This window comes from Colossoma macropomum, unplaced genomic scaffold (assembly GCF_904425465.1).
Source record: "Colossoma macropomum unplaced genomic scaffold, Colossoma_macropomum, whole genome shotgun sequence".
Lineage (NCBI taxonomy): Eukaryota > Metazoa > Chordata > Actinopteri > Characiformes > Serrasalmidae > Colossoma > Colossoma macropomum.
This window is the reverse complement of record NW_023494786.1, coordinates 27,778,441-27,793,845: the sequence shown is the minus strand read 5'-3', so window position 1 is coordinate 27,793,845 and position 15,405 is coordinate 27,778,441. Positions and strand designations below refer to the sequence as shown.

Here is a 15,405-nt window from a genome sequence, read left to right as displayed (position 1 = left end):
AGAAACCAATTCTGGTGTCCAGTCCTCTATCAATGAATATCCTTTTATTTTGTATTAGGCCAATCATATGTCACTCTACTCAGTTTCCTAATGAAATTATGCAATGATTAGATATCATGATAGAGTTCACCTATTGTGGTTTTGTTGATGTACTATTGCAAAAGTAGAAACGTTATGGAGGAGCTGATAGAGTGTCTGTCATCAAACTGAGGCCTTTTGATTCAGAGAACATAACTAATTACCATATCATGGCATCAGGGCTTCATCAGGGCTTTAGGACATAGCTCCAGGTTTGCCACTTATCTTCAGGGTAGAAATGATGTCAGGGGGCATAGGATGCAATGCGTCAAAATAAGACTAGCACTGTACCTTAATGGAACACTCCAGTGTTTTGCAGTTTTTCTACCACATCTGCAGTGTATGGTCAATATGGACAATGATTTCAAATTTCTCTGTTTATGGTAAAAGAACAGAAAACCTGTTGACTTGAAACACAATTATACTAGAAGCCAATGAGAAGATGCTTCATGCATAAAGGTCCTAAGCTTGTTTAATAATGTGGAAACTAACAGAGCTACGAAAACTGTTCCCGTAAATGTTTTGACCATTCAGCATTGAATCCAACTAGATTTTCCATTTTTTAACACTAATCTAATTGGACTTAATATGTGGTGAAGATCAACTGTGTAGAATCAGTTGTATCTAAATCTGGTCCTGCAGGTCTGAAGCTACAAAAAAAAGAAAAGAACAAAAAATATACTCTGGTAATTCAAGTGCCCTGCATTCAAGAGGCAAAATGTAATGTGTTCTGCCTGTGCATAATTAAATGATACTGAGTCCAAAACATATAACATTTACAAATGAAATGGGTAGAAGAGTAACGTGTGGAGATCAGTATTATTTACAATGATAATAATTATATTAATATCCGTCCAACATTTTACACATCTCATTTTATCTAAACAGCTATGGCTTATATACCTAATACATTTGAGCCTTCTTGCAACAGACCTTGCCGTCTTATGTACATCACAAGGCATCAAGCACCAAAACTCACTTTAGCCAACATTAAAATACTTTATTCAGTTGTGAAGAAATGGTGAAGTCCCTATATGCATAAATAGTTTTTTTTTTGTTTTTATTATTTTTGCTTTCCCTTATGAAGGCAAAGCTGTATTCCACGTTAATGACCCCTGCTAAGCCATTGACCTTCATTTCTGGATTTAGGAGTCCCTAACTAAGGTTGTTGCCGTGACATTATGTAAAAGACTTTATAATCAAAGAATATTTTATTTCCAGTAGTTAATGTTAACCAAAAATGCTATAAATAAATTTGTGAGCTGACTACATATAAATAATATAATAATATATAAATAATATAAAAATAACTATAAATGAATAGCTTCATTTACATTAGTCAGGGAGGTAATTCATTTTAAAATGAATAAACTTACCTTAGTAAGGCCTTCCACCCATTGACTGCTGGCAAAGACTCCAGCACCCCCGAGACCCAGAAGGATAAGCGGTTTCAGAAAATGTTTGTGTGTGTGTGTGTGTGAGTAATTCAATGTAAAAAAAAATGTTTTTATTGACCTATTCATCATAACATTTTCACACAATGTAAAAAAGCAGCTGGTATTTACCAGTTTAGTTTAAAAAATGAAAAATAACAAAATCATTGCAAAATCAGAGGCAAGGTTTTGTTCCAACATAACAGTGTATTGTTGTTAATAGCAACAAAACTTGAGGGTTCGGGATAGGGGGCTGTGTCAGATGACAACAGCCTTTTTAGCTACAATAAATAACATTCCTAGTCGATAATGTAGGCCTAAATTCTCCAAAATGATATAATGATATATAATATCATTAAATAGGTTAAGTGGGTTTGCAAAGCTTTTAGACCCTGCAGCTTAGTTTGTATTGATAGGGACATGTACTCACATACATAGGCAGAGGTGGGTAGAGTAGGCTAAACCTAAACTACTAAGTTCTTGGGTAAAATAAAGTATCACGTATACGTAAAAATGTCTTTTTTTAAAATAACTTGAAGATAGAAGTACAGATGTATCAGTACTTCACCACCTAAGTACTGAGTAACTCATAACACTAGAGTGGAACTTCTTAGAACATCCAGCATCTCTCAGCCTAGAAACTGAAGATTGTTAATCTCGATTCTTCTCTTTTCTGGATCTAGAATAAATGCTAAAGCTCTAAGGTTAGAGATGTGACCAGTGTCAAGGCAGTAAAGATGCAGCTACCAACAAAACATAATTAAATGCAAAAGAATTTAGAAACTTAATATATATGGCTAAAATATAACAGAGTAAAAAGTAGATTCTTTACTTACTAATATGCTTGAGAAAATACTCATGTATTTGAGTAAATGAAACAAGCTACCCACCTTTGCATAAAATGTAATGTTTGTGAATCAGCAACCAAACTAACTATAATCTAACGTAAAAATGTTTCACAGGCATAATGATAGATGGCCCGCATGCAACAACATGTAGGCCTGGGGCCATAATACAGAAACATCTTAATTCTAAAATCTCATCTGTTTGGTCACCATGGCAACTTCAGTGAAGACTTGATGTAGAACAGTATTTCAGATAACCCCATTGGTGTCCTTAACTTCTGTTTTAACAGTTTCTATAGTTTTTAGGCAAAGGTAAAAGGCAGCATAGTTCATTACTATTATATTACAATACTAGTACAATATAATACATAATAATAAAACATTATAATAATATAATATAATACTGGTATAATGACAATACATTTATTAATGTTGCAAAATGGTTCACTTGACATGTTTTTCTTGTCAAGTCAAGTCAAAGTTTATTTATATAGCGCTTTTTACAACAGGTGTTGTCACAAAGCAGCTTTACAGAAAAATCTGGGTCCAAGCCCCCATGAGCGTGTATCAAAACAGAGACTGGAATCGAAGATGACACCTAGATTTTTTACAGTAGTGCTTGGAATGACCGTATGGCCATCTAAATTTAGTTCAAATTTGGAGAGTTGAGATCTCTGCTTAGGGTCCAAGCAGTAGGACCTCAGTTTTGTTAGGATTAACAAGAAAGAAATTGTTGGTCATCCAGCTTTTGATATTTTTAACACATTCTTCAGGATAATTTACATTCAGAGCCTCATTTGGATTAGCAGATATGTAAAGTTGTGTGTCATCCACGTAGCAGTCAAAACTAATGCAGACCCTGTGAAATATGTTACCAAGTTGCATGTACAGAGTGAAAAGCAGCGGCCCGAGAACAGATCCTTGGGGGACACCATATTGTACAATCAGAGTGTTTATTGTTAACACTGACAAATTGATAACGGTCTGTCAGATAGCCTGTCCTTTGATACCAACCAGGTTTTCCAGCCTATCAAGGAGGATCTTGTGGTCAATAGCATCGAATGATGCACTGAGATCTAGAAGGACTAGTATGCAAATATGGACACTATCGAGAGACACAAGGAGATCATTTACTACTCTATTTAATGTTGTTTCAGTACTGTAAAAGGGTCTAAAGCCAGACTTAAACATCTCATGGAGAGAGTTTTCTTGTAGATTGGAGCACAGTTGATGTGAGACCACTTTTTCTAAGATTTTAGCAATGAAAGGGAGATTGGAAATTGGTCTATAGTTGGCAAGTTCATTGGGATCAAGATCTTGCTTTTTAAGTAGGGGTTTAACGACTGCGAGTTGTAATGATTTTGGTACATAATCATTCATTCTTTACTAACTCTGCATTGCAAAAAACCCAGACACTGCAGGCTTGACCTCCACCATCCCATCTTATGCGTTAATATTAATAAACACTCATCAGATTAAACATGGCAGTGATGGTGATGGTTTGTCTGGCCGGCTGAAGTGTTTGAGAAATGGAAGCTGAAACTAATATTAATAATCTCTTACTGCACTTCACTTTTGTTTTTATCTTTGTTACATGTAACTTACAATTCGAACATCATTTTGATTAGGTGTATGTTGCAGCTGTGCACAGATTATCAGTTGCTTGTTAACAAACATAACAGTTGATTACCAATTTCAGTTGCATAGGTTAAGATTTCCCGACTCGAGATAACAAACTGTTAGATACATCTATATTAAGATAAGATTTGCTTCTGTAATATGAATTTGTAAAAAAATCTTATTTTGACCTGTCAGATCTTATGACAAAAAAATAGGAAGTTTCTGTTATACAGCAAATGGTTGTTTAACTTATGTAATAAGGTTTTGTCAAGAAAACACTTATAGTAAGCTAAATGGATGATCAAAAAGGCTGGAGTTGCTAAATTAATAAGAGGTTCTATAGATGTTGTTCTATAAATAAACTCTTTCCCTCGCACCTGCAAGCCTTGTCCTCACGGCACCCCTGACCTAACTGCGACCAAACACAAAGCACCAGTGCATTTTGTGGGATAAATCGCTTCACCTGGACTGAATCATTCCACTTTGTCTCAGCTATACGAGAGATAAACAAGTCTTGCTCCCTGCAGCCACTGCTCAGTGCTCATGTGGGTTTGTAAACCATATGAAGGCACCACTGTGTTGATGCATGCCCTACACAATGACATCATCACAATGGCATCACCTTACCAATGCGCATTCTACATGACATCATCTCATCAACAGCTATTCCAATTGGCGATATAGGCCACTGTTTCTCCACTCTCTTGTTCTTTTTCCTCCTTTATGTTGCTTTCTTTTTTGCCTCTTTCCTCATGTTTATCTACCGCTTTACTCTCTAGCATATAGCTGAAATTCTAGTCTGTCCCATACCATGCCTCACATCTATTTAATAGGATGACCTTCTTATGTTACACCTTTTGCTTACTAGTTTGCCATGTCAGTTTATCTGTTTTATGCTGTGAACTTACCTAAATCACTAAATCATACAAAAACACACTACGATGCTGTGGCCATGATTCATGACCTCTGGCACTACTAAATGACAGTGTTGTTTATTAAATAGTGATGATGTAAAGATGATGAAGAAGTCTCCGCAGACACCGTCTTGCTTGTATGAGATGTTTATTACAAAGTAAAACAGTATCATATCAAGCACCATAAAGTACTTGGGGGGGATCCATGCCAATTCTGAAGTGTCCCCTCCAGAACAGTATAACCTTCTGCTTATATAGGGTGGTTGTTGTCGAAAAAGGAAACAGAACATATGGTCCTTTTTAAAATGATCTCATCCATCTGGAACTAAGAGAGGAAGGGAGAGGAAGAGAAAGAGGTCCATTCCCTATGGGACCTTGACCCTTGGACCTTTGGACCAGGGGCCCCCTAACTTAAACATTCCAAACCTGCAAAGTCAGATTACACATGGAACTCCAGATACTACCACACCCTGGCACATTATGCCTCCACCCAAAAACAGTGAATATGATGGTCTCTTTGGCCAATAGGCATCATCACATAGGCAAGCCATCGTTCAGCCCAGCTTTCAGCTACAGATTGCCTCCACCCACTCTTACTGGTGCTACCAGAATCTGGAGCTACATCATTACATTCTAAAGCATCATACAGCCCCTCCTGATAAGTGAACTTTGCCACTCACAAAGTGTGGGACTGGTCCCACACTTGATTGGATTTCACCATTGTCCTTCTAGCATTCTCCATTCCTAAATGTCAACCCCCATTAGCTATGGCTTTCAGATTTTATCACAGCAGCTCTCCTCCATCTCCTGCCCTATCTTGTTTGATCTGCCTCAGCCTTCCTGCTTGCTGGCTCCATCTCTCATCGTCCCACATCCGATGCTTCACCATACTTCCAGACATTTTTTCTTCTCAGGTTTCTCCTCTGCAACAGCTCAGCTAACCACGTCCACTTCTTCTCCCCTGGGTCACCATTGCATCTCACCACAGAGGAACCCTTTCAGTTTTTATTCCAAGCTGTTTTGGAGCATTTCTATTGGCCCATTTGCCATGAAATTTTATACAATGTAAAGGGCAGCTGCTTTTCTCAAAATCATGTCAAAAAATGAAAAAATGGAAATAAAATTAGATTTTTTTTTCATGTTGGATGCATCAAAATTAGAATAAGCACATGAAAAAAAGAAAAACAATAAAATTACTGGAAACAGTAAATATGTTGTCCTTGTACTGTTGAGAACTTAAAGTCATCAAAACATGAAACTCATTTGATAAATGTGATTAACTGTTTTTAAATCTGGTCCTGTAAAGTAAACAGATGTAGTTATAATCCATGATTCTCTGAATAATATTAGCCCCCCTTAACCTTGTTCTACAATGGTCAAGACCCACCACTGAGCAGATATTGTTTGGGTGGTGGATCATTCTTAGCAGTGGACTGACAATGCATTAACAGTGGATCAGACACAGCAGCCACTAATAGAGTGCCAGGTGCTTTAGCCAGATCAACATTTCTTCAGTTTGTAAGTTAAAACGTGCATATGTCTACTATACGTGCAAGATTTATGTGGACATAAAGGGCACAAAGGACATAAATTTCACCTTTTTATCCATTCAGGATGTTTTTGCATTGTGTAGAAACAAAATATTCCTTATGTACAGTTAAAAATGCAATGACAATATATTTCTACATTGTACACATTATATTACTTGTGAGACCATGTGAAAAGGGGACATTTGCACCAATCAGAAGCCAATCAGGGTCTTATGTTGTCCATCAAATCAAAGCTAAGTCAGAAGTCAAAGCTCTTTGTTATCATTTGGACAAACTGCAATGGAATTCTTACTTCAACAACATAACGCAGTGACAATCCAATACGTAATGAATACTCAACAGAATTAAACACAAAACTGAACAACATTATATGAACCCATTTATTTAGTACATGTGGCAAACCAGAATAAGGCCTTCATTTTACCATAAATGTCGCAACTCTTTAAAAAGAAAGGTATAAAACACCTTTCTGATAACGCTCATTTCTGCATCTGTGAGAGGATCCAGAAGACCTGGATTTTTAGAAATAAACACATGATTAGTGTTTGATTCCACTTCCTAATTATGTTAGTTGTTAATCTAAACATACATTATATAAACTCTGTAAATATTACAATATTTGCAGAGCTCAAATAGAACAGGCATAATGATTATATTGAACCAGTAGAGAATTTGCATGTCTTATTTTAATGTATTCTTTATGATTTCGCACTGTTAATTTATGAACAATATATTTCACAAATCTGAATTTCTCAGTTAGCCAGACAGCATAAGCCAGAAAAAGAAGAGTGCCCAATATGAATTTCCCTCTGTTCTTTTCCTACAGAACATAGACATATGTATACACAGATGTCCTAATGATTTGAAGCAGGATTGAAAAATAGGTTCATGAGCAAAGCCAAAACTCTAACTGGCTATTCACATACGAGGTCCATAGACAAGGTGAAATTTCTCATCCAGTAACTGTAGTCCTATTAGTCCTTACATAAGTCTCTGGAGCTACTGTATAAAATTACTTGAGTCCCCTCACGTCCTGGTCATGTGAGATCTGCATCTAAAAAATTATAAATATTTCCAAATGCATAAACACACCAGTTCCTGATGTGCTATGCCAGTTCACAGCACTCTGTAATCTGGGTAAGGAGGGAACACATTGTCTTTTGTTTTGTTAATTTTATGGATTACATGTAATAGTAATATTACAATCCATAAGTAATGTAAAGACAATCTGAAATAATAATATATTACATATCACAATGCACAGTGTCCATTATATTCCATAATATTTGTAGTGTTCATTTCATTTTTGCAATTTAAGGACATCAACCCATGATGTCGATGGGAAACGTAACACTTGTGAAGCACTTTTTCATTGTTGGCTTTCCTGGACTTCACCCTAACTACTATGGACTTGTATCAGCAGCTATGTTATTTGTTTATGTGTGCACTTTGACAGGGAACGGAATATTTCTTTGTTTGTTTGCAACAGAAAAAAGTCTCCATAAACCTGTATATTATTTCTTTATAAGTCTAGTCATTTCTGACGTACTGTTCAGCACAAGCACTTTACCAAAGATCATTGCCAGATACTGGTTCCAAGCTGGGACCATTTCATTTTTAGGTTGTTTTATTCAGATGTATTTAGTGCATTACTTTGGCACAGTCAATTCATACATACTGGCACTAATGGCCATAGACCGATATGTAGCAGTTTGTTACCCACTTCAGTATCACAATGTTATGACAAACAGAAATGTATTCATTCTGAGCCTGGTGGCCTGGGTTATGGCTCAGTCCGGCCCCCTTATGATGGCCATTCGAGCTTACCCTCTCCCTTATTGTGGAGCCAACACCATTTTGCACTGCTACTGTGACCACGTCTCATTACACGACTTGCGTGCACTGACAGAACTCCATATAGTTTTCCAGCTTTTGTTTTTGCCATGCTAGTATTGCTGGGATCTCTTGCCATTATTGTCTTCTCCTATTGCTGCATTATTGTAGAAGTCCTAAAAGTCTCGAGTGCTGGTGGGCGACTGAAGACTTTCTCTACTTGTACTTCTCAACTCATCATAATTGCTCTATACTTCATACCCAGGTGTTTTTATTATTTGAGTGCCCAAATTGGTATCACTTTAAATCCTGATTTACAAATAGCTATTGTCACATTGTATAGCTTGCTGCCTCCTGTGATCAACCCACTAATCTACTGTTTGAGGACACAAGAGGTGAAAAAGATTTTGATAAGAAAATTACAAAGGAATCAAGTGAGCTTGCTGTGATGTCTGTGTAAAAGTAAATCTTTGAGTAGATAATCAGCTTTGTTAATTTGTTAGTTTTATAATGAAAGCTAGTTTTGACCATCTTTACTCTTGGTATTAAATGCACCTTTTTCTTGTAGGTTGTCTGCATCCCAGTGTATTTATAAAATGTACAGTCATGTACAAAATTTTGCACATCTAATGTCCAACATTTTGTTGATTTTCTGCATGAGTTTTCTTTAGTTCAGAGTATCTATTTATTAGCTGACTTTAAAATTTAGCAAGTAATCAACAATTGTGCATTAAAATGTGCAAAAGTTTTCTCTCTCTGTAGAGGATAAGTGAACTCATTTTCACTTAGACAATCAACAAAATGTCATTTGACAAGGGCCGCCCACCCCTTGTATATGACTGTATGACAGATTTGTTCATAATTTGACTAAGAAATATGGAAACAGAGCTTGATGCAGTGGCTACTGTTAAAGAAGCAGAAACAGATGCGATGTGTATTGATCACAGTGACTTGATGATATATGTTAATTTGTTTTTCTTTCCATTTTTTTAACACTAATCTAGACCTAATGTGTGCTTGAAGATGAACTGTGTAGAATCTACTGTATCTAAATCTGGTCCTGCAGGTCTGAATCTACAAAAAAAAAGAAAAGAACAAAAAAATATACTCTGGTAATTCAAGTGCCCTACATTCAAGAGGCAAAATGTAATAGGTTCTGCCTAAGCATAATTAAATGATGTGAATTTAAAAGGTCCAAAACATATAACATTTGCAAATGAAAGGGGTAGAAGAGGAACATGTGGAGATCAGTATTATTTATAATGATAATAATTATATTAATATCCATCCAACATTTTACACATCTCTTATTATTTAAACAGCTATGGCTTATATACCTAATACATTTGAGCCTTCTTGCAACAAACCCTGCAGTCTTATGTACATCACAAGGCATCAAGCACCAAAACTCACTTTACCCAACATTAAAATACTTTATTCAATTGTGAAGAAATAGTGAAGTCCCTATATGCATAAATAGTTTATTTTTTTTATTTTTATTTTTTTTTATTTTTGCTTTCCCTTATGAAGGCAAAGCTGTGTTCCATGTTAATGACCCCTGCTAAGCCACTGACCTTCATTTCTGGATTCAGGAGTCCCTAACTAAGGTTGTTGCCATTACATTATGTAAAAGACTTTATAATCAAAGATTATTTTATTTCCAGTAGTTAATGTTAACCAAAAATACTATAAATTTGTGAGCTGACTTTATCTAAATAATATAAAAATATACAAATTATATAAAAATAACTATAAACAAATAGCTTCATTTACATTAGTCAGGGAGGTAATTCATTTTAAAATTAGTATACTTACTTTAGTAAGGCCTTCCACCCGTTGACTGCTGGGATAGACTCCAGCAACCCAGAAGGATAAGCGGTTTCAGAAAATGTTTGTGTGCGTGTGTGTATGTGTGTGTCTCTGTGTGTGTGTGTGTGTGTGTGTGTGTGTGTCTACATTAGTAAGTCAATGTAAAGAAAATGTTTTTATTGACCTATTCATCATAACATTTTCACACAATGTGAAAAGAAACTGGTATTTACCAGTTTAGTTTAAAAAATGAAAAATAACAAAATCTGAGGCAAGGTTTTGTTCCAACAGCGACAGTGTATTGTTGTTAATAGCAACAAAACTTGAGGGTTCAGGATTTAGATAGGGGGCACTGTCCGATGACAACAGCCTTTTCAGCTACAATAAATAACATTCCTCATCAATAATGTAGGCCTAAAGTCTCCAAAATGATAAACTAACCTAAGGAGTGGTTTCATGTATTTTACATAGGCTATTTGTAGGCATAATATCATTAAATAGGTTAAGTGGGTTTGCAAAGCTTTTAAACCCTGCAGCTTAGTTTGTATTGATAGGGACATGTACTCACATACATAGGCAGAGGTGGGTAGAGTAGGCTAAACCTAAACTACTACGTTCTTGGGTAAAATAAAGTATCACATATACATAAAAATGTCTTTTTTAAAAATAACTTGAAGTATAGAAGTACAGACATATCAGTACTTCACCACCTAAGTACTGAGTAACTCATAACACTAGAGTGGAACTTCTTAGAACATCCAGCATCTCTCAGCCTAGAAACTGAAGATTGTTAATCTCTATGCTTCTCTTTTCTGGATCTAGAATAAAATGCTAAAGCTCTAAGGTTAGAGATGTGACCAGTATCAAGGCAGTAAAGATGCAGCTACCAACAAAACATAATTAAATGCAAAAGAATTTAGAAACTTAATATATATGGCTAAAGCACAAATCTATGAATATTTTCTTAAATACATGTACTTGAGTAAATGAAACAAGTACTACCTCTGCATAAAATTTAATGTTTGTGAATCAGTAACCAAACTAACTATAATCTAGAAATCTAGTACCCAAACTAACTATAATCTAGGAAATTTAGCGTTTCCCAGAGGTTTTTATGATAAATAGCCAGCATGCAACAACATGCAGGCCTGGGGCCATATCACAGAAACATCTTAATTCTGAAATCTTATCTGTTTGGTCACCATGACAACTTCGGGGAAGACTCGATGTAGGACAGTAGCTATTACAGAATCACCATTCTTAAGTTCATAATCTTATCCAAATTCTAGATAAGAGAACAGTATTACAGACAACCCCACAGGTGGTTGTCTAACTTCTCTTTTAACTGTCAGTTTATATAGTTTTTAGGCAATGGTAACAGGCAGTGTAGTTCATTTGTAACATGCCGAACAGATTCAGACACTTCCAGAGATAAAATACAAAGTAGACTTTACTGGGATCTTCACAGTCCAAGGTCGTGGTCATAAAACATACATGGGTCAATTTCAGAAAACAGATCAGAGACAAAATCACAAACATGACACAAGGCAAACTGTCCCTAAAGGGAAAGGCAAAAACATGGTCAAAAACACAGGCAGAGGGTCAAAGTCCAAAATCCCAAATCAGGCAAACAATCTGAAGGGCTAGGCTAAAAGGCAAAGTCACAGAACAAAGGCAAAGGTCATACACGATATACATACAAAGAAGTAAACGCTCAGTAGATCACAGGAATGGATGCAATACCTCGCAACTTCCCTATTCTAAAGCCCGTGCTCATATACTAAACTAGTTTCGTCATATGATCAAGAACACAGGTGACATTAGTTAGTATTTGGGACAGTGAGAGCACAGATAGGAGCGCTCCGTAATGAGATGAGTCAGGCCTCCCGGAGAGTACTGGGAGTTTGAGTCCGGATAACTCTCAATGTTTGTCGGCTGTTTTAAAGTCATGTGATCTCCCACTTGGAGAATGCGTGACAGTATCCCCCCCAAAGAGTCCTGGGTAGCCTCGGAACGAGGTCAACCAGGATGACCACCACGTCCACCGCCGGACTTCCGAACAGGGGCATACCCAGAGCTGCCGAGGCGCTGAACAGAAGGGCTCTGCTTACGCAGACCCCTCAGACGAGCTGGGAGCGAGCTGGAGAGACCCTTTCTCGCGCGGCCTAGGACGAGGAGCAGGCTTGTCTGGGTGACGACTGTGAAATTCCTCTATGAAGGCAGGATCCTGGATGTCCCTTGCAGGTACCCAGCACTGCTCCTCCGAGCCATATCCCTCCCAGTCTACCAGGTACTGAAGAAGCCCCCCCTCATCTCCGGGAGTCCAGCAGCCTACGGACAGCGTAAACTAGTTCCCTTTCTATCACGTCTGGCGGGGGGTGGCGTGACGTCCGGAGAAGCCTCGTCCAAAGGCCCTGCAACAACAGGTTTAAGCAAAGATACATGAAACGAACGTGAAACTTTATATCGAGGGGGTAAGTCTAAACTATAAGTGACCTCATTGATTCTTTTAACTACTTTGAAAGGACCTATGTATTTGGGTAGAAGCTCCCTACTTTCCTCCATGTTTCAGAAGTCCTTAGTAGCCAACCAAACTCTGTCCCTGGGCTGGTAGCCCGGAGTCTCATTCCTGTAACGGTCAGCTTGTTCCTTGTTCCGTCGCAGTACCTGTTCAATCCTCTGATGTGTCTGCTCCCACACTTGTTCACTTCTCCGCATCCAGGAATTGACGGCTGGAACATCAGAGGAAGCCCCGGTCCAAGCGGCTATGTGGGGTTGATATCCCAGAATGTACTGGAAAGGAGTCAAACCTGTTGCAGAACTTGAGGGAATTTTGTGCGATCTCGGCTGAGGCCAGATATCAGGACCAGTCTGAGGGATTCTCGTGACAAAAGATACGTAGGAATTTACCCAGTTCCTGATTCATCCTCACACTGACCATTAGCTTGAGGATGATTCCCTGAGGTGAGGCTAATTGATACTCCAATACTCTCAAAGAAAGCAGACCAAACCTGAGAGGTAAACTGCGGTCCCTGGTCTGACACAATGTCCTCAGGTATCCCGAACAAACGAAAGAACGAAGAAGAACGATCAATAATAGTGAGTATGGTAGTGTAGTCTTGTGATTCTGGTAAGTCTGTTACAAAGTCTATGGCCAGATGTGACCAAGGGCGATCAGGTACTGGTAAGGGGACTAATTTACCAGTGGGCAAGGATTTGGATGTCTTACATTGTGAGCATGTAGAGCAGGAAACTACAAAAGTATGTATGTCCTTCTGCATAGACTCCCACCAATATTTGTGTGATAACAACTGGCATGTCCTGGTCTCTCCTGGGTGGCCAGAGGTGATAGACGAATGGGCCCAAGTGATAAGCTGTGTGTGGAAAGAACTGGGTACATAGGTTTTGTCAGGAGGGCAGTGACTGGGAATGGCTACGTTGCCTAGCTCCCTATTAATGGCTTCATCTATTTCCCATCTAATGGATGAGATTGACACACCTCAGGAAGAATGCAGGTAGCTGGTTCGGGAACTGTCTGGTCATCTTGATAAATACGAGAGAGAGCGTCTGCTTTAGTGTTTCTAGAGCCTGGTCTGTAGGTAATGTTAAAATGAAAACAGGAGAAAAAAAGGGACCACCGGGCTTGGCGTGCATTTATACGTCTAGCATTACGTATATATTCTAAATTTTTGTGATCTGTCAGCACCAAAGAGGGATGATTTGACCCCTCAAGCCAATGTTGACATTCTTCTAAGGCTAGTTTTACAGCCAGTAGCTCCCTTTCTCCTATCCCGTAATTTCGTTCGGCAGGCAAGAGTTTATGTGAATAAAAAGCTACTGGATGTAATTTAGGAGGATTCCCTGTGTGCTGGGACAATACAGCCCCTATCCCTGTCTCAGAGGCATCTTCTTCTACTGTGAAGGGTTCAGATGGATCTGGGTGTTTGAGAATGGAGCATTTGTAAAAGCTTCCTTTAAGGTCTGAAATGTGACCTCTGCTTGTTCTGTCCACTGTAACTTCTTGGGACCACCTTTGAGTAGGAACGTAAGAGGGGCTGCTATAGTGCTAAAATTTTGAATGAACCAACGGTAGAAATTAGCAAACCCTAAAAACCTCTGCAATTCCTTCACGGAGGATGGAGCGGGCCACTGAAGAACTGCATTTACCTTTTTGTCATCCATAATGACTCCTTGTGCACTGATAACATACCCTAAAAAGGAAGCAGATTCGAGATGAAATTCACATTTTTCTTCCTTCAAAAACAAATTGTTATCCAGCAATCGTTTCAAGACTGTTCTACATGTGTGTTTTTATCAGGCGAGTATACCAGGATGTCGTCCAAGTATGCAATAACATATTTACCTAACATGTCCCCAAGGACCTCATTGATGAATGCTTGAAAGACAAAGAGGGCGATAGAAAGCCCAAAAGGCATCACCAAATATTCATAGTGCCCCCTAGTGGTCACAAATGCAGTCTTCCACTCGTCCCCTTCCTTGATCCTATTTATGTGCACTCTTATAGTCTAATTTGGTGAAATATCTGGCTCCCTTGAGTTGTTCTAAGGCCACCAGGACTAACCGAAGAGGATGGGGTAATTCTTGGTAATCTGATTGAGGGCCCTGTAATCAATGCATGGGCGCAAAGCCCCATCCTTCTTCTTCAAGAAGAAGAAGCTAGACGCAATGGGAGAAGTCGAGGGTCTAATGAATCCTTGTTTTAGTGCTCCTGTATGTATGTGTCCATAGCTTTCTCTTCTTTTTGTGTCAGTGGGTAAATTCTAGTTTTGGGAATGGTGGGGTTGTTTACTAGTTCTATGGCACAATCACCTTCTCTGTGTGGTGGTAGTTTGGTGGCATTTTGCTTACTGAAGGCCTCTTTTAAACCTAAATAATCGGCTGGGATCTGAACTATGAGATCAGCATTCAGGCTTTCGATAGATGTGGAGCATGCAGTTAATGACGGCTGGGTGATACAAGACTGAAAACAATATTCAGACCACCTGAGGATCATGTGATCAGACCAGGATATGGAAGGGTTATGTTTCTCTAACCAGGGCAAACCTAGTATTATTTAGAATTCCGGGAGGAATCACATTGCATGGGTTCAGATGTTTCCCCTTGCTCGGACATCATTCTCACCCTGTTGACTAGTCTTTTGAGATTTCTTTCTGTCTTTGGCTTGTTGCGTTGGTGCAGGGGATGATCCAGACATCTGGCCAGAGTGATGAGCTGATGCAGATTTAGATTATCATCTTTACAGGCTAGCTCTGTTAATATATCTGGGTTCAGTCCTTGTCGAAACATAATCAAGAGCGCTGCC

General features: G+C 38.3%; 1 protein-coding gene across 1 annotated transcript; it reads left to right on the top strand.

Annotated features, from left to right (window-relative positions):
- Positions 1 to 7,772: 7,772 nt before the first annotated feature.
- Positions 7,773 to 12,251, top strand: LOC118826478 (olfactory receptor 2AT4-like). Its single transcript, XM_036597464.1, is given in 3 exon segments — positions 7,773 to 8,322; positions 8,325 to 8,707; positions 12,063 to 12,251. Coding segments are annotated over 3 exon segments (1,122 nt in total).
- Positions 12,252 to 15,405: the final 3,154 nt, after the last annotated feature.